Source organism: Sinohyriopsis cumingii, chromosome 17 (assembly GCF_028554795.1).
Source record: "Sinohyriopsis cumingii isolate HCF-2022 chromosome 17, ASM2855479v2, whole genome shotgun sequence".
Lineage (NCBI taxonomy): Eukaryota > Metazoa > Mollusca > Bivalvia > Unionida > Unionidae > Sinohyriopsis > Sinohyriopsis cumingii.
Window position 1 is genome coordinate 11,494,747 of NC_142977.1, and position 27,435 is coordinate 11,522,181.

The 27,435-nt window shown below is 40.6% G+C and overlaps 1 protein-coding gene across 1 annotated transcript in view; it reads right to left on the minus strand.

The window, feature by feature from the left end:
* The window catches only part of LOC149777746 (beta-hexosaminidase subunit beta-like), a 114,604-nt gene that overhangs the window by 26,836 nt on the left and 60,333 nt on the right, over positions 1-27,435 (minus strand). Inside the window, exons 10-11 of the mRNA XM_089938794.1 lie at positions 18,433-18,631; positions 16,605-16,695 (exon numbers count right to left, since the gene is read on the minus strand). Of these exons, the coding sequence (XP_089794920.1) occupies positions 16,605-16,695; positions 18,433-18,631 (290 nt within the window). The remainder of the gene's footprint in view (positions 1-16,604; positions 16,696-18,432; positions 18,632-27,435) is intronic.

Here is a 27,435-nt window from a genome sequence, read left to right on the forward strand (position 1 = left end):
AAGAACGAGTGCATTGCTCTACTTGTCTGCGTACGTTTGTCAGTCCGGCCTGTTACCAACAACATTTGAAGACGCAAGGTTCACAGAAGAAATGTGCTTGTCAACTGCTGAGATTGTGCCCTACGTGTGGACAAGGCATACTTACCAACAATGCCAAGGCACACGTATGTCGAGAAAAGAAAAAATGTCACATTTGTCACCACATCGTGGACTTGGAACACGAATGCTCTGTGCAAAAATACCAACCCCAACCAGAGAAAGAGGATGGACACAAGAAGAAAGGCAATTTCATCTTTTTCGATTTCGAATGCATGCAAGAGACCGGCATTCACATTCCTAATTTCTGCGTGGCTCATGAGCGTGCAAGAAGTGCATTCAAGAACCTATTTTCAGTCATTTCCCTCACTGCAGCAAGATTCCTGGAGGGCGTGAAAAAAATCTTTCGGGGACCGAACACGCTAGCCGATTTCGCCCGATGGGTCTTAGACCCCATCCACAACACGTGGAGCCAAGAGGACGTCGAACGTTACGGAGATTGTCATCGTCATGCCACGGTGATGGCTCACAATTTCTCAGGATACGATGGACAGTTTCTTTTGAGATACTATACGGAACATGGCACCGAGCGTCCTAAAGTCACTTTGAACGGAGCCAAAATCATTTTCATGCAAGTGGGACAAGTGCAGTTTAAAGACTCGATGAGTTACTTAGCCATGCCTTTGAGTCGAATCCTTAAAACGTTTGGAATGACAGAAACGGCTAAAGGGTACTTTCCACACTTTTTCAATACGGAAGCCAATCAACATGCCGTTCTACCCCATTTGCCTGAGGCTCACTATTACGACCCAGACAACATGCGTACCGAACAACGAAAAGCTTTCTACGCTTGGTACCAGGCTCACGCCTCCGACTCTTTCGACTTTCAGGAAGAAATGCTAAAGTATTTTCGTTCCGACGTGGACATTTTACGGCGATGCTGTGGAAAATTTCGAGAACTGTTCATGGAACACGGAGGGGTCGATCCTTTGAAAGAAGCTTGCTCCATTGCCAAAGCGTGTTCCTTAGTGTATCGACAACGATTCATGCCTGAAAACACCGTGGCTGTCATCAGTCCTCAAACGACCAACTATGTCAAACGTCAATACTCGGTCAAAGCCCTACGCTGGTTACATTACTTCTGCGACAAGGAAGACAAATGGATTCAGCATGCCCGCAACAGAGGGGGCGGAAAGACCATCGGAACGCATTCGGTCGATGGCTGGGACTTAGAAAACCCCAAGTCGTGTACGAGTTTAACGGTTGCTTATTTCACGGATGTCCCGTCTGTTACCCTGACCGTGGCACTAAAAATCAGTTTTCACAACGAACCATGGAAGACTCGTACCAGGCCACTTGTCAGCGACGCCTAAAGTTACAACAGGAAGGATACCAAGTGGTGGAAATGTGGGAACACGAATACGATCACCGTTTGAAAACCGATCCCGAGTTTAAACGCCTCGTGGAAAGTTACCAGTTCATGGACCCCCTGAACCCGAGGGATAGTTTGTACGGAGGAAGGACCAATGCCACCTGTTTGCTGTGCCAAGCTGACGAAGAGAAAGGAGAAGAAATGAAATACTTGGACGTGTGTTCACTGTATCCCTACGTGTGCAAATATTGTCGCTTTCCTGCAGGGCACCCACAATTGTTCACCGAACACATCGACCTGAAAAACATTCGACAATACGAAGGCTTGATCAAGTGCAAAGTTTTGCCTCCCACGAACCTATACCATCCCGTCTTACCTTACCATTACCAAGGCAAACTGATGTTTCCTTTGTGCCGTACTTGTGCCGAAACGTGCAACCAAGATCAACCTTGTCATCACACCCAGGAAGAACGGGCCTTGACGGGGACCTGGGTCAGCGTAGAATTGTTCAAAGCTCTGGACATGGGATACCAGCTGTTAGAAGTGTACGAAATTTGCCACTTTCCCAAGACACAACAATACCACAAGGGTGACCCCAGTCAGAAAGGCATTTTCGCCGACTACGTGGATGCCTTTTTGAAACTGAAGCAGGAAGCCAGTGGCTATCCGTCCTGGTGTCACACTCCCGAAGACCAAAATACATTCAAAGAGAAATACTGGGCACAAGAAGGCATTACTTTAGATCACATCTAGAAAAACGAAGGCAGGCGATCGTTTGCCAAAGTGATGTTAAATTGCTTGTGGGGTAAAATGGCACAACGACCGTGTTTACCCAAGACGGAATATTTGACCGAACCTTCCCGCTATTTCCAGATGATTCACGACAAAACCAAATTCATGAAACACGTGGACGCCGTTCGCAAGAATTTGATCTTGGTCAATTACGAAGAAGATCTGGACTTTGTACAAGACGACCCTTTTGGAAATGTCATCATTGCGACTTACATGACAGCTCATGCTCGCTTAAAATTGTACGAAGCTTTAGAACTGTTAGGGGAACGTGTCCTGTACTTTGACACGGACAGTTGCATTTACATCGATCACCTGAGTCAACAGTACCCTGACATCGAAGGAGACCGTTTAGGAGCCTGGACAGACGAGCACCCCGACGACAAGATTCTAAGTTTCGTCAGTGGCGGTCCAAAAAATTACGGCTACGAATACCGGGACAAAGAAGGAGAAGTGCACACGAAGTGTAAAGTGAAAGGATTGACTCTGAATTATCGTACCAGTCGAGTGGTGAACTTTGACGTATTGAAAGAAGCCTTGCAGTCTAGAGAAGATGAACACTTTAAAGTGACCACCTATCAGCCCAACAAAATTGTACGTTTACCCACCCACCACATCGTCAGCCGAACCTTGGAAAAAGTCTATCAAATTGTGTACCAGAAGCGAGTGCGACTTCCTAATCATTTCACCTTAACGTATGGACATGTCGGTATAAAACATTGGCTGTAAGAGGATAGTCACCCACCAGAAGGATGACTTCGCCACAGCAAGAATCGAGTGAGAAATCCAGTGAGAACTCCAAGTTCAAACCCTACCATTTTCCGGTCTTCTTGCCTGACTATTGTGATTGTGCCCGTCTATTGGACACGTTTCAAGCATGGGGAAGGATTACCTACTTCGCATGTTTTAGCTAGAACAGGATTTGTCTACTTGGGACCTGAGACTGGATTGGGATACGAAGTACAGTGTTTCAATTGTGGCCTGAAGTTACGAATGGGTCTATGTATCTATAAAGATTCAGCTATTCTGGAACATACTCGATGGTCTCCGAACTGCCCTTACATTTCTATGGCCTTTCCACCCCTTACACTACAGTACAATTATGACGGCACCTTAGAGACGGTACCTTCCAAAACTAAACATATAAAAGGAACGATGTACAAGCTTGAGACTGCATTGCGACTAGTATAAAAAAAGGGCTATGGTCAAGATCGATAGTTCATTGTGACTACCAAGACCAAGCGAACAAGATGAATACTTTCAGAGAAACACAAAACAAGTCCAGACAGGCACAATTCAAGTTTGGGGCCTATTAGTGGAATGCGATTGTGAGCCTTGCGATGGGAACGATGCTGTACGTTGTGACTTTAGCGATGCCGTAAAGCATCATGGGAACGTTAGAGTCACTACCCCTATCATGGAAAGTGATGATGTGCGTGTCAAACCTGAGGGATGCGAAAGCGATGCCGTTCGTTCTCTTGGACACTTTACTGGGTTTCGTTTTAAAGGTGTATGTCCACCTTCACGTCTACCCCCCCCTACGGATGTCATCCAGCCCTGAGCAAACTCCTGTCCACGTCACCCAACCCTCATCGAAACGAACCTGTGAAAGACGAATATTCGTTTCCTGTGCGTTTGTCGGAATACTGCGACTTTGAAAATCGTCTTCAATCGTTCAAAGGAAAATGGCCTAAGTATCTGGGAGGACCGACCCCCGAAGAATTTGCCAGAGCCGGATTTTTCTACTTGGGCGAAGGGGATAAAGTCAAGTGCTTCAGTTGCGGTGTGTCACTTCACCACTGGGAACCACAAGATTCGGCCTACCTAGAACATGCTCGTTGGTCACCGAATTGTCATTACTTACCCTTAGTGGGACCGAGACATTGAAGTAACTTACCATGTCGTTGAAGAAGAAACCATATTGGTTAGAAGTCAAATGTTGGACATCACCGAGACCAGTATTTAAACTTCATTTCAAAAACGATATTGAATCATTACCTAAAGAACTGCAAGAGAAGATTTACAACGAAGTTTGGTAGGGACTTGCCAGAGTGAAATCTCAGTGGGTAACTGTAGAACTTTTGTGCCGAGAAATTCACAAGAGGAAAGTGAAAAAAGTCAACCAATGTGTTAGATTTCTCTGGGTCAAGGGTGCATTCATCCTATTATATTACTCTAGACCGTTTACATCAAAAGAGTTCAATGAGATTCTTGGACGTTACCCTGAGTGGCAGTGGTCAGAAATTACTCACTATGTGGATTACTTTTGCTCTAGGAAAAGATTATGAATTGTACGGACTGACCTATTGATGCATACATTACAAGAGAACATTCGTGCTTTGCCTGTGGAGTTGAGAGAACACATTTACCGAGAGCTGGTCAAAATACAAGTCAAACGTAAAGAACAATTGCATCCGTTACGTCACCGGTGTTTGAACCACTGGTACCTGAATGCTATACAAGGACTGATTCAGTTGAAATTGTTCCATTGGACAGACATTGATCAACGATCCCCTGGTTTTAAAAAGGATTGGTTTGCTATTGATGATTCTATCTACTACATTGTAAACTTACTGCATCGAATTCCAGAGGAAGAGTTAACGAATTACCAACATCTTTTACACAATGTCAACTTAGTGAAAGAGGAAACTTCTGAACGAATTGTAATGTGTAAATTAGTGACTAAACGATTTAAATTCGACACTGAAGTAAAACCATGTCTGTGCAAACGGTACATTTCTTGTGTCAGAAAGAGGATTTAGTATGACCTATTCATAGATACTTTACAAGAGAACATTAGTGCTTTGCCTGTGGAGTTGAGAGAACGCATTTACCGAGAGCTGGTCAAAATACAAGTCAAATGTAAAGAACAATTGCATCCGTTACGTCACCAGATGTTTAACCACTGGTACCTGAAGGTATAAGAGAACTGATTCGTCAGAAATTGTTTCAATGGTCAGACCTTGTTCAATACTTCCAAGCCACCGATGATCCACGTGTTCATCAGTTTGGTTACTTCGAGATTCACCTAGTGCAACGCATTGAGGAAGACAAGTTAAAGGATTACCAACATATTTTACGTGGAATCTACTTAGCGGAAGAGGAAACTTCTAATCGAAGTTTGAAGTTTAGGTTACAGTTTGGAGCATTTAGATTCCCCACTGGAGAACGAAGATCTCTGGCTAGAAATTACGTGTATTGTTTCCGAAACAAAGAGAGTATAAAAACAGGCTGCCATGCCACGACTTTTATCACATGTGATTGAACAGATTCCGTGGAAGGAACTCAATGACCATATTCAAACCGTGGATCATTACCATCAATTATTACAAGAACTGTATCCAATCAATTTGGGTCGACAAGTGGTGTTTGTCTTAGTGACTTGTTTTCTAGGATTTCGTTTACCAGCCGATTCCTTGTGGACTCTTTACGATCAGTACTTACCACCCAAATGTCCTTAAATGGTCACGAAAGACTCCTTTTGCTCAAAGCCTTGCGTTTTCATCTGGATACTTCTCGACCTCTACAGGAAAAAAAGATTCGTCAACTTTTAGCTATCGAAGACGTGTATGACGATGTGTGTGTAGCTTGTGACTTACACCCCCTTTGGACAGATGTCCGTGCCTGGAAAAAAGGGTGTTTTGAGGCTTGGACCCAAGAAGTGGCCCAGTATGCACGAGAGTTGTTCAAGGAAAAAAGTTACTTTTCAACCTGTTTTAGTGACAGTGCCAGAAGAAGAACCCGTCACCCAGGACAGGACTGTCGTGGACATGCCTGAAAGACCCTTTCGAGGGGACACTTGTGTGACCTTACCCCCTATAGAACTGGTCAGAACATTACCCAAAACATGTTGTACAGACACTTGTGTTTATTCCACGTTAATGGTTTTCATGTGCCTTTTATCGTTGTACTTAAGCTTTTGGCTTTTATGTATTTTTGTCTTTCGTATTCATGTTTAAAACATTCAATAAACGTGTCCTGAAAAAGTATATAAACTCTTGTCTTGTTTGTTTTCGTGTCACAAGTGACATTCCTGACACTATGGCTACCTCTGCTGTCTCTGCTCCCTCTTCCTCTACTGTCAAAGTCATCGACGAACACTTAGATCGTGCCAGTTGGGAAGCTTTGTATCTTCGTCATCCCTTTAACATGCTCATTGCTGGACCTAGCGGTTCAGGCAAAACCGAATTCGTCAAACGTTTGATCGAACATAAACATCATTTGATCGATCGTCCACCTCAACGCATCGTGTGGTGTTACAAAGAGTGGCAATCGGCGTACAGCCTCTTGCGAGAAAGTCAAGGCGATTCCATCGTGTTTGTGGAAGGCATTCCTAAAGAAGACGACAGCATCGTCTCTGATTCCCGTCAAACCCATTTGGTCATTTTCGACGACATGTTAGGAGAAGACTAAGAAGAAATTAAACTGTGGTTCACGCGCAAAGGGCATCACCGTAATGCCAGTGTCGTTTACATCACCCAAAATTTGTTTCAACAAAGTAAAGCCCATCGCACCGTCAGTCTCAATCCGCATTACGCGGTCTTGTTTAAAAGCCCTCGAGATAAATCGCAAGTGCAAGTCTTAGCCAAACAGTTAGGAACGCCTCGGCTGATTCAGGCGTACGATGATGCCACTCAAACTCCACACGCTTATTTACTCGTCGATTTGAAACCCAGTACCCCCGATGATTTGCGATTTCGTACCCAATTGTTTCACCACTGGTGCCAGGACGGAGGGCCTGTCCTGTACACGTCTCCATCCTCGACTTAACCACACCAAAAAATCTATAAAACCCTCAAACACTTTTCGTCTGTCTCACACAGCGTCAACATGACGTCCCTTGAATCACATCTCCCCGTCAAATTGATTCGTGCCTTGTATGGTATCAGTCGAGAAAAAAAACCACAGATACGAGCTCGTGTCTTAGAAGCTAGTCTCAAAGAAGTCTTACGATGGTTCACGGTGACAGCACGTCAATTACTGCAAGGGATCATTCAGATTCCTCATCAAACCAAACGCTTTTTTGATCGAAACAAAGTCGCTTTGACCCAACTGGTCGATCCCCGCATCGACACTCAAACCAAAAAACAAATCATTTTGAAACCTGGAGGGAGCGGTACTCTAGGAGGGGTCATCATTCGCTCTCTCTTAAGATGGGATCCTAATGCCCCCAAAGTTCTCCCCAAGAAAAAAGTCAAACGAAGCTCCATGAAGAAGAAAAAGAGCCACGGTGTCAAGACCAGGTCCCCAAGGAGACCTGTGTCTCCAAGAACTTCTCCAGTGGCGGACCCTCCTCTTACCAGACACCACCCCGGAAAAATAAAAGTCCCCAGAAAAAGAAGCAGATAAAAAGTCCCCAGAAAAAGAAAAGTCCACAAAAAACTAGTCGCAAGAGAGGCACTTCGGCCAGGACGCAACCTTACACTCGCAAACCACGACCTGCAACGGAGGTGACTGCGTCTCCGGTAGCCTCAGGTTCATTCACTTCGCCGTTGATGACACCAAGAACTGAAGAGTACTTGGAGACGTTGATCACACCAAGAACTTCTCCGTTGATAACCCCAAGAACTTCTCCAGTGGCAGGACCCTCCAGTTTAGTGGCAGTGGCTGCTGCTCACAAAGTACCATCTCCCAAAATCAAAGTTCAAGAAAGATCGGGCATGTTACAAAGTTTACTGGATTTGTCCAAGCAAGAACTGGCTTGATTTAGTCCGTTACGTACCCCTGCACGACGTGTCATGCCTGTCCTGAAGTTAATACGATGTAAACACAATCAGTGGCGACGCGTTCCAGTGTAAAAAAGGTGTGTGACCGAGTAGGGGTATCAGTGTTTTGGTGCTCCTGAAGATGTCGCCCTCCAGAAAACATCACTCTTCTAAACAACCCCAAGGAAAGAAAAGGAAAGGACTGCCTCCACGTTTAGTCAAACATGGGGACATGTTATCTGTCCTGTCCAAAGCTTCTCCACCCCTACGAAAAAAACTCATTCAATCAGCCTCCAAAGAGGTCATCGATACCGTGTGCGAATGTTGTTTGAACGTCCAGAAACAATGCTTAGGCAAACATCGTCACGTTCTTCGCCAAATGGTTCAAAAGAAAATTCCCATCGGACAAAAGAAGAAGATGTTGGTCCAACGTGGAGGAATTTTACCCCTCTTGTTAGGCCCATTACTGAAAGGAGTCTTGGGAACCATGTTGGGAGGACTGATGGGAGCAAGATAAAAAGACCCTCTGAAGTTCAAGATCTCAGAATCGATCCTTGACATCCCATGGAAGGACGAAAACTAGCTTTAGTACCTTACAAACGATGGATGGAATACCATCGTTGGCAAGAACAACGCACCCCACATTTACCTCCTAATCTCCATTTGAGCGAGATGCCCCAGTTACAACACGAATTGCAGTCCTTGATGGATCGCCAAGATTTGTCCGAAACAGAAAAATCGCAAAAGTACGGTCAACTCTTCCAACGACTGCAACTCTTTCACCAGAAAGCCTCAGACGAAACAGCTCTACCCACTCTGAAAGATTTTAAGACCTTGATGAAAAGTCCAGCACCATCACCACTACCACCACCACTGCCAGTGATCAAGACAGAAAAAAGGAGAAGAAGAAGAAGGGTTTCAAACTCCACCAGAAAAAGTATGCAAGTTAACAACACTACCTACCTCCAGAATTGGATGGATTTAAAAGATGATGACCACTCCTTCTTCATCAGAAGAGAAAAAGAAGGTGAAGACAGAAGTGAAACCAGAAAAGATATCTCCTGTTCAGACATCCTCCTCTTCGACACCTATTGCCGGTCGCACACGCAAAGCATTGCAATCCAAGAAAATACCCCAAGAGAAAAAGAGTAGCATCCTCCAAGAGTGGGTGCCTTATTAACAAACAAATAAAAAAAATGAAAAAGGTGTTAGCCAGCATTTACTACGATCCCTGCCATCCTGCAGGTTACGCAGGAGTTCAAAAATTGTATCGTGCTGCCAAAAGGCGACTGAAAAGTCTCCGTTTACCTCAAGTGCAACGATGGTTACAAGAACAAGCTACCTACACTTTACACAAACCCATTCGACGCAAGTTTTCCAGAAGTCGCACCCGAGTGGAAGGCATCGATCATCAGTGGCAAGCCGATTTAGCCGATGTCTCTCATTTGGCTAACTACAATCGTGGCTACAAATATTTGTTTTGTGTCATCGACGTCTTTTCCAAATTTGCCTGGGTCGTCTTCCAAATCGAGCAGCGAGTTAGTGCGAGCCCTGCAACGAGTGTTGAAACAAAGCGGTCGTCACCCTCTTCGATGGCAAACGGACAAAGGCACCGAATTTCTGAACCAAGCTTTCCAAAAAGAATTAAAGAAACGTGACATTCATTTTTTTACCACCGAGAATCCTGAAACCAAAGCCAGCATCGTGGAACGTTTTCAACGCACTTTGAAAGAACGCATGTGGAAATATTTTACGCATCACCACACTCTGAAGTACATCGACATCTTACCGCACCTGGTGCAAGCGTACAACCAATCTTACCATCGAAGCATCGGACGTGCCCCGCAAGACGTGACTCCCGACAACGAAGTGTTGGTGTTTGAGCGCCTGTTTGGTACGTCCCGACGCGGGCTGTCCCCAAGAAAAGTGGAGTGTTGACCGTACTTTCGACAAAGGTTACTTACCTAACTGGACTACCGAATTGTTTCGCGTCACTGGACGAGTGCATGGCCGTCATCCTGCCGTCTATAAATTGGAAGACATGAACGGATAAGTGCTCAAAGGAATGTTTTATTTGCTCGAATTACAACGTGTCACCAAAAAGGATGACGACGTGTACGACATCGAAAGCATTCTCGAACGCAGAACCCGTAAAGTAGGCAAACGGCGTGTCAAAGAAGTCAAAGTACGTTGGAAAGGATATCCGCCCAGTTTTGATTCTTGGATTGACGCTTCGCAAGTCATCAACTATGAAAAGAAGGGACCATCATGCCCTTTCACACAGACGCAGGTACGTCGACCACTCCTTCACCCAGTTCTTCTCTGAAAGATTTACAAAAACAACCCTTGTGGGTGTGGTGTGGAGAACGTGTGCCTAAAACGCAAATCGTCTTTTTCTGCCAGATCTTCGTGGTGTATTGTGTCATCGGGGCAGCCATTGCCAATTTGAGTTTGCAACAAGGAGACAAACAATTGTGGACCATTTTATTGAGCAGTTGCATCGGTTACCTGCTTCCCAATCCCTCCCTGAAATTCTCCTCGAACGGGAACAACGGGAACCTTGTATCCAGTGCCAGTGCCAGTCACCACTCCAACAACAATAACAATCCCATTTTGGGCGGATACACTCCTCTGACGCCCAGTAACCCCTCGGACAGCCACAGAACTCTGGAATTATGAGTCACCAAAACCAATTTTACTTAACCTTACCCAGTGACAGTTCCATGGAGGTGTTTCCAAGCAACACGTTGTGATGTTACACCGCCAATTACCTTAGGCCATCCAATTAGATCACGAAGCCCATTGGGAAGTGGCTTTAGTAGAAATAATTCACCAAACCCAAGTCCTCAATGTCCTTCCCAGTCAAAATATTTTTACGGTGGAAGTTCATGACGAGCCATTGCAACTGTACTTGGATATCCACGTCAAATATAACTTTAAAACCCTAACACAAAAAATCCAAAGTGGACCGACTATCACTTGTTCATAACTCCAGGCTATTATTTTAGTGGTCAACATTTAGTCAGCACCATAGCCTCTAGGTTTAATGTGGTGTTTGGGAAAGCTTTGGAGCATTTCAAAAAGTGTCACCCTGGAATGCCATAAAGTAGCTCGTCGCTTCCTAATGAAATTTCCTGAGGGGGGTAAAATCATGTCTTTTTTATTTTGTCCTGAATTGTTTGCCATGTTGGGCGGGGACATGGAGCTGAAGAAGAAAGCAGAACAACAAAAAGACGAATTAGTAGTCATTTCCGACAACGATTCTTTTGCCAAATATTTTCGTATCCCCGGTAGAAGTGAACCAAGGACTGAATTTGATCTTTGTGTACTCCGATGTGGTGGAGTACAACGTGGTGGGACACACCCCGTACCGTTACTGCGTGTCATTCCTTTCAAAGTGGATTCTGCCACGGCCGCTGACGAGGAAGGTGGAAACACTTATCACATACACCGCGAATTTGTACATCCTCATTATTTGCCTGTCAGCAAGTCTTATTTGGACACGGTCAACATTGCTATAAAAGGAGATCTGGGACAAAATATTCCATTCACCAGAGGAAAAGTCACGGTGAAACTCCATTTTCGAAAACGGTTCTCTCACGACTCGTAAGTCATGTATCCAGTGTACCGAGGGGTTGCTCGACAGCGAGGACACGGTTTTGGAGATATGTTGAAATCGGCTTTTCGTTCGATGGCTCCGGTGTTGAAACCGATGGTGACACGCGGATTGCACGCCTTGAAAGATGCGGCACTGACACACGGTAAAGAATTTCCCAAAATGTCATCATCGACAAACAAAACCCAAAAGAAGCCTTCTTGAGGGCAGGCAAAAATGTCTTGCTGCAAACGGGTAAAGACCTTTCGGGCCGACGAGAAACACCTATAAATGCTCTGCATGCTACCGAGTCAGGCATTCAGCAAGGACAAGGCAGAAAGAGACGACGAAGAAAACACCCTTTCATCAGACTTCACACTTCTAAGAAAACACCCTTTCACCAGACTTCACACTTCTAAAGCTAGAAAGACAAAGAAAAGAAGAACAGTTCGAGACCTAGACGTTTTCGATTATTGAGAAATAGAAAAAATGATGCACCGAGAGTCTTGCGCTTGTTCCAAGTCGGAACTGGATCTGTTTGCCATGCGCCCCACCATGATGACCATGGAAGAATCCCAGTGAGTGGAATTTCACCCCGTCTCCTCTTTGACAGCCTCAGCTCCCATCGAGTTTGAAATCAAAGGACAGCCCGAAGATTACATCGATCTGAATAGCAGTTACTTGTACCTGAAAGTCAAAGTTGTAGATCACGACAATACGGAACTAGATGCCGATGAGGTACTAGCTCCCGTCAACAATTTCATGTATTCCTTGTTCAGCTCAGTGGACATGTACTTAAATAACAAACTAGTCAGTAGCAGCATGGATACTTACCCTTACCGAGCGTACCTGGAAAATCTCTTGACGTGCGGAAAAGAAGCCAAGAACACCCATCTGGATGCTTGTGTGATATGGAAACCTGACACACGAAATAAGTTTACAATTCTAGATGACAAAAATGTGGGGTTTAAAGAGCGTAAAGCGAAAATTGCTGGAAGTCATAGTGTAGAACTGATGGATCGCTTGCATTTGGACATGTGGTTGCAAGAGAAGTATTTGCTGAACGGGGTGGATGTCCGCCTGAGGCTCAATCGCAGCAGTGCCACTTTCCACTGGTTCACTAATGCTGCTGCTGCCAATTGCAAAACTGTCATCGAGGAAGCTAGGCTCTACGTACGACGCGTGGAAGTGTTACCTAAAGTGGGAAACGACATCAGTCACACGTTGAGCAGAACGACCGCCAAGTATCCGATCCGACGCGTGGAAGTGAAAACCTTCACCATTCCTGCTGGACAGCGATCCATGATCGAAGATCATCTGTTCCAAGGACAGTTACCCAAGCGTTTAATCCTTGGTATGGTCGAGAATTCAGCCTTCAATGGAGCCTCCGACGAAAACCCTTTTGAGTTTCAACACTTTAACGTGAAGAAAATCGAAGTCAGTCGCGATGGCAAAACCTTGTGTACCCGACCTTTCGAACCTGACTTTGACAAAAAGAATTACTTGAGATCGTACTTGTCTCTGTACAAAGCTACCGGACAGTTAGGAACCAACACCAGTCACGGTATTATGTACGAAGATTAAGCAGGAGGCTATGCTTTGTGGGCTTTTGATTTCACTCCAGACCAAGGCAGCGACGAGGGACATTTCCACCCTATAAAATCAGGCCAGATTCGAGTGGAAATTCAGTTTGCACACCCAGCCCCTACTGTAACGGTGAACGTCATCCTGTATACCATAGAAATCAACAGTTTGAGAGAAGTCATTCTAGATTATTAGAAGCTATGGAAGACTGTTATCCCTCTTTACCTAGTGGAGAAACTTTGTATATGGAATGTGAGGAGACTGTGGAAGAAGAAGAAGAAGAATCCCAAGACGAAGAAGTTATCATGATGAAGTCAAGATGGCCAGAACAAGAAGCCCATTTAGTCTCCTGTTTTGCTACAGTCCTGGCAGATATAATGAAAGAATTGATCAAGGAAGAGTGCTACGGATGTCACAACGATCATCCCAGTCAAATTCAACACGACAAATGTCTGATGTTGAGTCAAGGTGAAAAGTTGGACGAATATCTGGACAAAGCTTGGGGTCACATCGAGAAAAAAATGCCTTTGTGGTTTGTTTGGCTATAGGAATCTTGATTCATGCTCTTTGACTTCTCTCTATCCCTCTCATGGCACTCATTGAACGGTCCGACTCGAAAACCGTGTAGGGATGTTTTCCTTCACGTCCGCGCTTTGACTTTAAAAAACCGGGGTAGTTTCAAGTCTAACCATCCATTGTCGACTCATCCTCCTACGAAGATGTGCTCCAGACTAACTAAGCTAAACGAAGCCTACGTGAATTTGCATAGGGTCAGACACAGTCTGATACCGAAGCCTGAAGAGACAGAGAATGTGAAAATGTTAAAAGTCACTGAAGACCTGATAGAAGAGCTCTTCAGAGAAGAAATGAACAGGGAGAAAGAAGAATGGACAGAGAAGTACAGACTTCAGAAACAGCAGAGAGAGTAGCAACAGCAACAACAGCAGCAGCAGCAGCAACCTGAACCTGACAGAGGCTTTGTCGACTGTCGTATCGACACCAAAGAGTTCTTCTTCTCTTTCCGAAGAAGCAGACCTATCGTCAGAAAGTCTATCGTCAGAGGACGTCGCATTCTTAGAAACTAAAAGATCACCCAAGCTTCAACTTCGCACACAAAAAACAGCCCTTTTGAGGGCTACCCAATACTCTAGAAAAGAAATAACAATCGATTTGCCAATGTATGTATGTAGAGTAGTGTGAATATAAACACTTACTCTTTTGTGGTGTGAGTGTATGTGTTTGTGATTGTAAGAGATCAAGTACGTTTGTGTGGATAGCAGATAATGATAATGTTTTTTTGCTGTTTGACGTGCGTGGAGAGTAGCTTTGGGGTTTGATTTGATTGCTTTGCGTATGTGGATAGTATATTGAAGTGATTAATGAAAATGTTTAAATTAGTAATGGGCAGTAAAAAAAAGTGAGTGAGTGTTTCTTTTAGGTCCGCGCGTTGTTTGGTCATGATCTAGGTTATATAAGTTTTGTCTTAGAGGATGTTTTCCTTCACGTCCGCGAGTTGTTTGGTCATGATCTAGGCAATTTAAGTTTTGGGTTTTAGGGGGATGTTTTCCTTCACGTCCGCGCTTTAACTATAAATTGAAAATCGCTCGGCAGTCTAGCTACCCTTGTTGATTGATCAACACTAGAGAATGCACAGAAGGCTAGCGAAACTGTTAGAACTTCATGTGCACCTGGAATATGCCAGGCTCATACTGAATGAGCTGGCCGCAGAGGCTATAGTGGAAGAAGGAAGGATGAAAGAGGAGGAGAGAAGAAAAAAAGAAGAGGAGGAGAGAAGAAAAAAAGAAGAGGAGGAAAAGGAGAGAGGAATGGCTGTACCACAGACACAACAAGGAAATTTCAGAATCCCAGAGACAGAAGATTGGGATTCTGAAGCCAATCATTCCGCCTCTGCACTCCCAGCAAAAAGAGTGAAAGGAGATTGGAGTAGAAGATGTGTGTGTGGTGCCAGGCCTGGAAGGTGCCATCATTAACCAGGTGCCCTGGAGTTCAAAACAAACAGCCCTTTTCAGGGCTACCCAAACCTTTAGAAAAGAAATAGTAATCAATCTGCCAATGTGTGTATGTAGAGTAGTGTGAATATAAACACTGACTCTTTTTTCCTAGTGTGAGTGTATGTGTTTGTGATTGTAAGAGATCAAGTACGTTTGTGTGGATAGTAGATAATGATAATGTTTTTTGCTGTTTGACGTGCGTGGAGAGTAGATTTGGGGTTTGATTTGATTGCTTTGCGTATGTGGATAGTATATTGAAGTGATTAATGAAAATTTTTAAATTAGTAATGGGCAGTAAAAAAAGTGAGTGAGTGTTTCTTTTAGGTCCTCGCGTTGTTTGGTCATGATCTAGGTAATATAAGTTTTGGGTTTTAGGGGATGTTTTCCTTCACGTCCGAGCTTTTCGTATAAGAACCCACAGTATTCGTCGTTCAAACCATTCTACAAAGAATAAAAAAGAAGATGGCTTCGAACCAACTTGATAAAATGAAAAAATTACAAGACGTCCTGGACAATTTGGGTATGATGGAGCAAATGTTAGTTAACCTAAACGAGGATCACTATTCGTATAGTCCCCATCGAGTGAAGATGGAAATCAACAATTTAAGAAAAGTAAAAGAAATTATCAGTGATCTGTTGAAAGAAATAAAGGAGGAGAAGGAGGATGAAGAGGAAAGGATAAGGATGAGAGTATGGAACAAAACAATTGAAAAGGAAGAAGAAAATGAGAAGAGGAAGAAAGAAGAGGAGGAGAAGCAGAAAGAAGAGAAAAAGAAGAAAAAGGAGGAAGAAAAGAAAGAAAAGAATAGAAAAAGTGTAGGACAGAAAATAAGAAGCTGGTGGAGAAATAGAAGAAATTAGAAGAAGAAGAAGAAGAAAACCAAAGGCCCTTTTCAGGGCCACTCCAATATCTCGAAAAGACCTTGACTTTCATTGCCTACCCCTTTTTTATTTTTTTTTTATTTTTTAAAAAAAATAGAGGCCCCTCCCTGTTTCAATTTTCGCCTGTTCCATTTCCATAGACCCATCAGGTCGGGACCGTATTAAAATAGGGTCCCGACCCTGTTCCATTTGACGCTCAACAGTCCCAAATTCCCATGTTAATTTCCCCTTGTCGCTCAACAGTCCCAAAATATACTTCCCATGTTAATTTCCCCTTGTCGCTGTAGTGTCCCAGGGGTTTTCGTAATGTTAAATTTCCCATTGTCGCTATATCGTCCCAGGGGTGTTTTTAATGCTAATTCCCATTGTCGCCAGGGTATCCCACTTCACTACTTAGAACTGACCATTTAATATGGTTGTATGGAGGAAAATATATTTATTTCTTGTTTCTTTTGCAAGAGTTGCCAGCAAGGCATTGTCAAAAATGGAAAAAGGTCGCAGGAAAGACACTTACTTATTATCTCGATTACAATTTATTATGAAGGTAGTAATTGAAACCTCATAATGGTAATGTATTCAAAATTGATCGGTGCTTTTTGCAGTCTACAAATCTTGAGCCTACTAAATACCATAAGCGAGGCAAAACGTTCGTCTCGTCCACGTATTCTGCCCAAATACAGGCTTCTCCTCCAATCACGCGACTATAGTCAGCCTCAGTTCCTTTAAGATTGAACAATATAAAATTAGGCAATTTTAAAATTAGATAATATCTGCAGAGAAAAAAAAAACGTAAATTGTAGCATTGATTTATAATTAATTTTCAATACTATATATTCTTAGTTCAGTGCACTGTTATTTTTTATTTATTTATTTTTTTTTTTGGGGGGGGGGTATCAATTGTCACTTGCCTATACTAAAAAGCAGAAGGCTGTTTCTACTCAAATGTTTCCTTGTAATCTGGTTTGTATCATTTCAGGGACGACTACTCGTGCAACGGATCTAACGATATGGAGTCTGATGATACAGCAGCGTACGAACAATATAAACACCATAATATGTTATGGAATAATACTAACATCAGATAAGGTACAGAAGCGTATCAATAATACGAGCACCAGAATAGGATACAGTAGCGTACCAATAATAATAGCACCATAATAAGGTACAAAAGTGTACCAATACTACGAGCAGTAGAATAGGATACAGTAGCGTACCAATAATAATAGCACCATAATAAAATACAGTAGGGTACCAATAATCCGCACACCAGAGTAAGATACAGTAGCGTACCAATAATACGAGCACCAGAATAGGATACAGTAGCGTACCAATAATAATAGCACCATAATAAGGTACAAAAGCGTACCAATACTACGAGCAGTAGAATAGGATACAGTAGCGTACCAATAATAATAGCACCATAATAAAATACAGTAGGGTACCAATAATCCGCACACCAGAGTAAGATACAGTAGCGTACCAATAATGAGAACATTAGAATAAAATACAGTTGCGTACCGATAATACTAGCACCAGAATATGGTACAGTGGCGTACCAACAATACTAGCAGCAAAATAAAATATTGGACTTTTATATAGCGATAAGCTTAGTATTGAACCATTTGAATTTTATTTATTCTTTTAAAACAACGTCCCCACAGTGTATTACAGCTTACAAAATCAAAAAAAGTTCATTTAAAACTTTAAAAATAAAACGTGACTGACAAATCATACGGATATACAATACATATAAACGGATGCATAAGTTTATGTTTCGGCCCGAAATTCTTCGTATTCTCTTCAATAAGATCAAATTCATCTACATAGGACGCAATTTTCCTTCGTGGAACATTTAACTGACAGATAGAAGATAATTTAATCTTAAAAACCTAGTGTGCAAATAGCTTGGTTGGGCTGAAAATGGTAGGTAGCGTCTGTTATACGTTTGTATATCTTCATGATCAAGGAATTTGGAGTCTAGTTTTCAATAATGATTTAAAACTTGATATCACTTTGTACATGTAGCAGTAAACTAATCAGTCTTAACTGACGGCTGATTAACGTTAAAAGGTTTCCTATCGTGTTTCATTCAAATAATACCTTGTAAATAACATCGTTCAATCTTGTCAATCAACGGGTTTTAAGTATGCATCAACTACTTATTTAAGCCAACCAACCAATCGGATAATTATTTAAGCCGACCAACCAATCGGATTATAATTTAAGCCGACCAACCAATCGGATTATAATTTAAGCCTACCAACCAATCAGATTCTAATTTAAGCCGACCGACCAATCGGATTATTATTTAAGCCAACCAATCAATCGGATTCTACTACAACCAACACTTCCTGAATAGCAACTCATTTGAGACTGGGTCTAATTATAAACTGCTCTTTCTAAATTGGAGATCCCATATGAATTTAGTATCGACAGTGACTGACGCCATGAACTGACCCGTAAAATTCAGTGGTTCACACTCGTATCTCTTTCTCCAGTCTGGACCATAACTGATATAGTTTAAATACCAGCAGGCAGATAAAAGGGTCTTGTAGCCTTTTTTGACAACTGGCACCAAATACTCTTGCCAAGGTCGAAACTTTTTGGGGTCGAATACGGCGTCCTTCCATACTTGCACAATAGTATCATTTCCGACCTGAATGAAAAAGGAAATTACCTTAGACAGTAAAAAGTCGATTGTTCACTGTTTATCAAGATTATTAGCAACTACAGACTCACACAACAGACTCACACAGCAACTAAAATCGCATACAGCCACTACAGACTCATACAGCTATTAGAGACTCACGCAGCTATTACAGACATACAGCTACTACAGACCTATGCAGCTACTAAAACACAGCCACTACAGTCTCACACAGCTACTACCGACTCACAAAGCTACTAGACTCACACTGCTACTACAGACTCATGTAGCTACTACAGACACATTACTACTACAGAATCACACATATGCTACAGACATGTAGCTACTATAGAAACATGTAGCTACTACAGAAACGTGTAGCTACTACAGACTCGTGTAGCTACTGCAGACACATTGCTACTACAGACTCACCTAGCTACTACAGACTCACACAGCTGCTACAGACTCACACTGCTACTACAGATTCATGTAGCTACTACGGACACATTGCTACTACAGAATCACACATATACTACAGACTCATGTAGCTACTACAGAAACGTGTAGCTACTACAGACACACCTAGCTACTACAGACTCACACATATACTACAGACTCACCTAGCTACTACAGACTCATACATATACTACAGACTCACCTAGCTACTACAGACTCACCTAGCTACTACAGACTCACACTGCTACTACAGACTCATGTAGCTACTACAGACACATTGCTACTACAGACTGATGTACTACTACAGACACATTGCTACTATAGACTCACACTGCTACTACAGACTCGTGTAGCTACTACAGACACATTGCTACTACAGACTCACCTAGCTACTACAGACTCACACATATATTACAGACTCACACATATACTACAGACTCACACAGCTACTACAGACTCGTGTAGCTACTACAGATACATTGCTACTACAGACTCACAAAGCTACTACAGACTCACACATATACTACAGACTCACCTAGCTATTACAGACTCATGTAGCTACTACAGACACACTGCTACTACACTCACAAAGCTACTACAGACTCACAAAGCTACTACAGACTCATGTTGCTACTACAGACACACCTAGCTACTACAGACTCACCTAGCTACTACAGACTCACACATATATTACAGACTCACCTAGCTACTACAGATTCACACATATACTACAGACTCACACTGCTACTACAGACTCATGTAGCTACTACAGACACACCTAGCTAATACAGACTCGTGTAGCTACTACAGACACACATAGCTACTACATACTCACACAGCTACGACAGACTCACACAGCTACTACAGACTCATGTAGCTACTACAGACTCTTACAGACACACGGCTACTGCCAAGTCAGCCATAAGAGGATAATCAAAGTAATGCTAGCAATCTCATCTCTTTAACTTAAAATGAGGGTTAGGTTTTATTTGCAAGGACCAATGACAATAGTGGACTGTAATAAATTCAACGCAAATGCAAGCAGCCAGTTGGATTTTAAACACAAAAACAAATAAATTATCCATAATGCTATTTATCAGACAACAAAAGGCCGTCGCCTACAACCAAACATATTGTTTAGATGTATCTATATTAATTTCTTGGACTATTTAGTGGTGGGGACACGAGAAAATTAAAATGGAAAAATAGATGTTGTTTCTCACTATCTATTGGAATTCGTTTCCTCAATGACTATGACCACGTAGACTTAGCAAGCAATTCGCACTTATGTTCCCCAATTAAGGAAGAAACTCCGTAATTCAAGGAAAAGAATCAGAAAATTAGCAAGAAAACAAAATCCTATACTTCTGATTATTACAATAATTTTCTATAATTCATTTATTAGCTTGTAATATTTTTATCAACAAAAATATACTGCCAAAAATATTAAAGAGATATATCTCTATACAGCATGTTAGAAAAACTTTACTATTTAACAGCGTAATTATCGATCTAAAAATATTTTTAAGCAATCCGTACTTTTGGATTATCCGTCCCGGTTATAACATATGAAAGGAGAAGAACTCCTTCTTAACAACATCAAATATCATCCGTCCCATAATCTTTTGTTTGCTTACCTTTACATAGGTAAGATGTATTTCTAAATTTGACAATGTCGAAAAGGAATTTATCAATATTGATGAACAATTACAGGTAACAAGTATTTCCTTGAGGAAGTATATATATATAATTTTGTCAATTTTCGTTGTCTTTATAGTGTATATTTTTTCTTAAATAAAAAAAAAGTTACTTTGATTGTTATCGTAAATGCCCATGATCTTTTGTGTAATGCCTTTTTGTTTCTCACTTTTTGTGCGTCCTTCCGTTTACTCAGACTCCGTGAGTTATATATTGGCGATTTATCGGGACCTTCGTTTCAAAAAGGTTTTCTGCTGTTCAGAGTGATTGTATCTATATAGCTATCTCTGAAGGTTACACAATCAGATTCCAATGGACACATGGTGTGTGTATATGCTTACGTATGTGCGTGCGTATGTGTGTGTGTCTACTACGGGGCTAAGCGATTTTAACATTACAGTTTCACTATTGGTGTCTATGGCAATTTAACAATACATTTCGTTCACTAAAAGAAACTTGAGATTGCGTCTGGGCCAATAAACACTCTAATGAGAAATTTCACATTACATCCTGCTTTTTTATAAACTCTAGTAACAGAGAAAGAGGGACATAAAACAACCCCTTGTACCTAAACTAATATATTAAAAGTTATACAGGTGGGTTAGTAAAAAGATGTGAATTCAAAGCTTTGAAAGATTTATGTAATCATCAATTAAGATGACAAATAATAATTATTCTTCCACACTTTAAACGATATATTCATGTAGAGACATGAGGTGACCTATATTTTTCCAACGCTATGCTACATAAATTCACGTCCAAAATGTCACGTGTGGCCTAATAAAGTTTCACAAATTGTTCACATTCTAACTGCAAGGTACGGCCTTGTAAAATACTCGTTCTTCTTTTGTCTGTGTTCACTCTCCAACAACAGTGTGTGGCCTAGTGATGTTTAAATAATCCTGTAGTGTTAAAGTGGGTTCTGCAATGAGTACTGTCGATGAAGAAAGAAGGCACCTATCAGTTTCATCCAGAATGTGTGCATCCCCATTATATTTCTGTCGGTAAATCCAGTTTTGATAGTGTGATAATTGGTATGAAAGAAGATTTCGGACAAAATATTCTATTCTCGAAGGAATTGTAACTCGTGTATCTCGTTCAACGCGGAGTAGGTTGATGACGACGACATAGTTTGGAAGGCATATTCAAATCTGTCTTTCGTCCTGTGGCATATGTCTTTAAAATCACTGTCTCTCATATGATGCATGCTTTAAAAGAATGCTGCCTTAGTGCAAGACAAAGAACTGATCCTAAATGTGCCCATGTGCAACCGAGCCCCAAGCAAGCATTACTGAAAGCTGTGGAAATGCGTTGATCCAGACAGGAGATGACTTCGTTGGACCTCTATAAAATTACATTTCCTTTCTAGCTAAAAGTGAGGATACCTTTATCGTTCGAGTGAAAGGACATAGTTGGGTCCCAGAACGTCAACAGTGTCAGGAAAAAGAGCCCCGAAAGAAGAACAGAGTAGAGAATGTTTTGTGTATCACTAGTAAATACACTGGCCTTCAGGGTGTCCTCCACACAAAAGAAAGATGAAGAAAAAGAGAGGAGAAAACAAGATACTTAAAAAGATGAAGAAGAAGACGAACACATTTTCACTGCGAAATTCAAAGCAAAAACTAACAAGAAAAATGGATTTTGCAACATGTTTGAAATTTCATTGTAATTCTAAAAGATACGGGTGGCTCTGGAAAGGGGAAAACGGTAGTTGCTTTGAAAAGTAGTCATCTCATTAAAATGTATTAAAACCCTTTCCAAGTTCAAGTTCGTCGCAGTCATCCATGTTGTAATTCCCGCAGCAACTGATGATGATGATGATGATGATGATGGTTTGATATTTTATGGAACAAGGCAGTTTTGTTTCTGATAGACTTTGTTAAAGATATTTGGAATGCTCCCCTCTCTATGGTTATCGAGGATTTGATGTAAGTACAAATGTGTGCTTGTAATCTTTACCTTTAACCATTTTCTGCCCTCGTCCAGTCTTTATGCAAGGGAGAGTACTGGATGATATAAATGTGCATTTATTGTTAGGACGACTGTTAGCGATCCGACACATTAAATATCTCACAGCCCCTTTCACGCGAGTTTGTACAGAGGTTTTAGTTAGTTAATAATATATATGAGGTTGTTGTTTATAAGCGTGATTAGCGAATTGTAATTAACTGGATTAGTGATCATCATAAAGTTCATCTTCTCCGTCCATTTTGTTTCCATATATGGGTGTTGTATAATCAAGACGAATGATGACTGGCCGTTAGGTGTTAATTCTCGCCACTCTAAAGGCTGCATCAGTAGATTGTGACATGTGTTAAAAGCCTTGACTTTTCTTTACCCCAACCACCCTGTTCAGGGTTGCCGAGGTAACTAGAATGAGAAATACTAATCAGTATTATTAAATACTAATCAATATTCTGAAAAACCCAGAACTTATTTTGTATTTTTATTTTGTTATTTCCTTTGAAAATCTTAATAATTTTAATTTTTTTAAGCATTTTAAACTATATTGAACATGTCGTTAGTATTTGTAAAAGATGTAACATTTTAAAACTAGTTCAGTTTTTAAACGTTCCTTACAATTTTAAATTTTCGGGGGTGGGGATACTATTCGGTCTTTACAATATTTTGTTTTGGTACAAGTTGCTCAATTATTTCAAGTTTTTACTTGTATAACGTTTTTAGTCTCCACTAAATTCCACATCAGTTAGTAATTTTAGTGCTACTGTTTCAAACATCATTCAAGTTCATTTCAGCTTTTTCTCAGTCTCCTTCAAATTCCGCATTAGTATCGAATTTTGTACTTATTTTAGTCATTGCCATAATTTTCATAATTTTTCTGATTGTTATCTAACTCCTCTCAAGTCCATGACAGTTTCAGAATTTGATTACTACTTTTAGTCTATGCTGTAACTTTTACATTTTCCCCATTGAGTCCATAGATAATGTTTTCAAGAAAGCATCCGTAATTTTAATCACTGAGGCCATGAGGTTCCATTTGATACCATATTGTTCCCATTTCATTCCCAGATCAATTCGTTCTCAATTAGCCCAGCTCATCTTCTGCTCCTCCTCCTCTTCCACTTTTACTCGATTACTCTAGCTCGCCGTCGTCAGCTCACCTCATGTTCACTCTATTACATATAAAACTCACTCTACATGTCTCCGGCTCACTTTATTATTTCTCCAGTTCACTCTATAATATCTCCGGATCACTTTATAATCTCTCCGGCTCACTCTGTGATGTCTCTGGGTCGCCTTGCGATCTCTCCAGCGCTATCCATTAGGCCCTACGTAATGTCATGATCGCCCTAGTAGCATATATGTCAAGTTTCATGCATAGCGTGTGAGACACGTGCATTTTGTACTGACACCGTGCTCAAACGTACATCCTGAATTTTCTACTGCAGTCTTAAAAAAAGCAAAATGATTTTGGACATGTGTTCTCGACATATTAAATCTTAAATCTACATTTAGTATTGTTCTTATGCATGTGTTTTCAACATATTTACCGGAAATTTTAAATTCAATATCAACATATTATGTTATATAGTGTTATTACAAGCAGGCCAAGGCAAACATTAAACTGGTTTCTGATGTAACTATAATACGTTAACTTGGGAGGGGGGAGGGGCTTCCCTCTCAACCTCCCACTGGGACTTCGCCCAATGTCCGCGACCAGACAGCTGGATACCTGTACTATTGTTGACACATCTTAGCCCCGTCCCAGCACATAGAGCTGGTTAGAACTTAGAAGTGACACCCTGATTATATCTAAAAGTGTATTTATTGTGGGTTGACCCTGTCCTCCCTTAATACATCTGTATATGTTCATTGTATAAAACAATAATGTTGATTATGAATTTTGCAGGGTTAATTTCTTTTTTATCATCATATTTGTAAGTTTTTTTTAAAAATCCCATGAAGCCAAAAGCTTATGTACTTTCCGACCTCCATTAGGACTTTTAGAGGTCCGAGTTCCATAAGTTTGGACTTCCGATTTAGGGTCGTACTATTACCCCAGTGACATATTAATGACATGGGCCAATTTCCTTCCCCTTGTTTTCCTTTTATTATGCTTTTTATTAAGTTGACTTTGCCAGAGTCATTTAACCCCATTAATTATTATTTAAAATTTTTAATTCGTTTATTTTTTATTTATTTTTTATTAAATTTTTGTATATATATATTATATATTCACGTATTTAATTTTTGTATTGGCTTATCTATGTCAAATGGATCCAGTCTTTCTCTTAAGTAAGTATATAAGAATAATAAGTGTGTATATATGTTTGTATGTTTGTGTGTTGTGTAGGGGGGTTGATGGTATGACATAGCATACTGTATTTTATTAGATTTTTTAAAGAGTGATGGTTTTTCTTGTAGTTCAAATTTTTTTTTATTTTTTATTTTCACATTTTAGTGCATGTATCTTAATTCGGGGTAATTCTCTCTTCCCCATTTGTCAAACAGGAAGTTGAGCTGTATTAAGTTTTAATTGATGTACCGTAGTACTCTTGTACTTCTAATCATTATGTATACTTTTTTGGAGTAATACATATTCATTAGATTTCTATTTCGGTTGAGTCAATTTGTTTATGTTTGTAGATCTTATATACTTGTGATAGATCTTAATATGTTAAATGAGTTCAATTGTATAGTATTTTCTCAAGACTGGTTTTCAGTACATATCACTGAGGAATTTGCCTCGGGCCCATCTTCATGAAATGATCGTGGGCAAATTTACCTCTTGGCGCGATATGTCAATTTAGAGATGAGGCGATCGTTTTCTGCCATCAAACAGCGGGATTCTCTGTAATGGAACGTCTGAGTCTGCCTGAAAGTCTCTGATAGTACATCAGACTTGTTCATGCATATAGAAATATTTTAGTGAGCTGAATTTGGAATAAGATGGTTATACGACTGTGGCATAGATTCCATCATCAGAAACTTTAATAAACGTCTGAGATGAATTCTCTGTCACATTCATCGTTCATCTATTAAGTTACTTTCCGAATTTAAAGTTCGAATAAAGCTATAATATCTCTTTATTAAAATATAATTTTAAGATTGAATTATAGCATTTTAAATGTAATTTTTCATTATTTCTTGGTTATATTCAATTTTATTGAATTCATTATAAAGAAGAGGGTAGTGGATATAATCCCTTTCGGGTGTCATTTCTCGTATGATTTACCATCCCCTGCCTCGTCTTTATTTATATATAAGTCTTCTATTCACAATGGTCTAAAATTAAATAGTTTGTATTTATGGAAATAAAATATAAGGGAGGGGGATCAATTATGAGTCCCTTTCGGGTGTCACTTATATGATTTCTCACATGGCATCCCGCCCTTATTTAAAAATTGAATTTTGAATTTAAGTTAAATTACAGGAATTGTTTTTTTCCATTTATTTAAGCAGAGGGATTTTTGCAGGCCCCTTTTGGGAATCATGATGATCTCCTGTTTGGATCCCTCTATTAATTCTTCATATAGATGGTAGATTAAGATTTTGTGTTCAATCATATTTGTTTTGCTTGAGTTGGATGTGGAGGAGTATTGAGGGGTCTTGTTAAAGAATCAGATATGATCTGTCCCTCTTGGAGCCCCGCCACAGCTTGTTTTGTTGTAGGTCAAATCCGCTATACATGGTTGTTGATTTGTTTTGTACTGGTCAATGAAGCTACAGCGGCGGACAGACTTTATCCGCAGTCGTAGTATCCTTCATGTATATTAGAAGAGAATATCTGTTTGTTCTCATTACAGAGCGGTCACGTGGTAGCCACATGGTTTTACAATATTAGTTCCTTGTTTGCAAGCAAACCTATTCTTCTCTCTCTCCTGGTGTGTTTTCACTAGCCTATAGGACTCACGGTACTAATTCCACTCCAATGGTAAACATATGGAAACTCTATCATATTCAAAATTCAATAACTTAAAATTTATGGGTGCTGATAATGACACCTATAATTTTTCGTGCACATCTAACCTTGGTGCAAGCTTATGTGTGGAGAACACCATATGACCCGCGGCAATTTGTTTACATACATGTGCATGAAACACGTGTTATTGATTCTGCACCAAATGAATCAGGTGCTACTTTCAGTATTGAGTACTCCTGAGTCAAGCCTGTAAAAATGCTAAAATTGCATCAGTAGAAATTTGTCAATATTTTTTTTACATTACATATAGGACAAGCTCTCAAAAGATATTTTTCCTAAAATTTTAATTTTCATTATTAACCAATTATGGACCACCAAACCTGTAAATACTCTATTATTTCTTCACCCATTTCTAGACTGCTTCACAGTTCTTCCGTATAATTAGTACCGTGTGTCCTATAGGCTCTCCAGGCGGAGGGTTTCTTATTGTAAAAGTAGAATGTTAATTAATGTTAATAAATGTTGATAAATGTTAATAAATGTTAATATCTGGTGTTTTTTAACTAGCCTTTTGGCTTTTCAGTTATTATTCTGCTTCAGTGCTCCATATTTTACTATTTCTTTCACTGATTGCGTGGTAAATGAAATTAATAACTATTTGGTATGTTTTTTTATCGTTAATATATGCTGTATATAGTAGGTTTAGTGGATTAAAGTTACCTAGTTTGTCGGTTATTTGGTTTATTACTTCAGTTCTCTCATTATTTAAATGTGT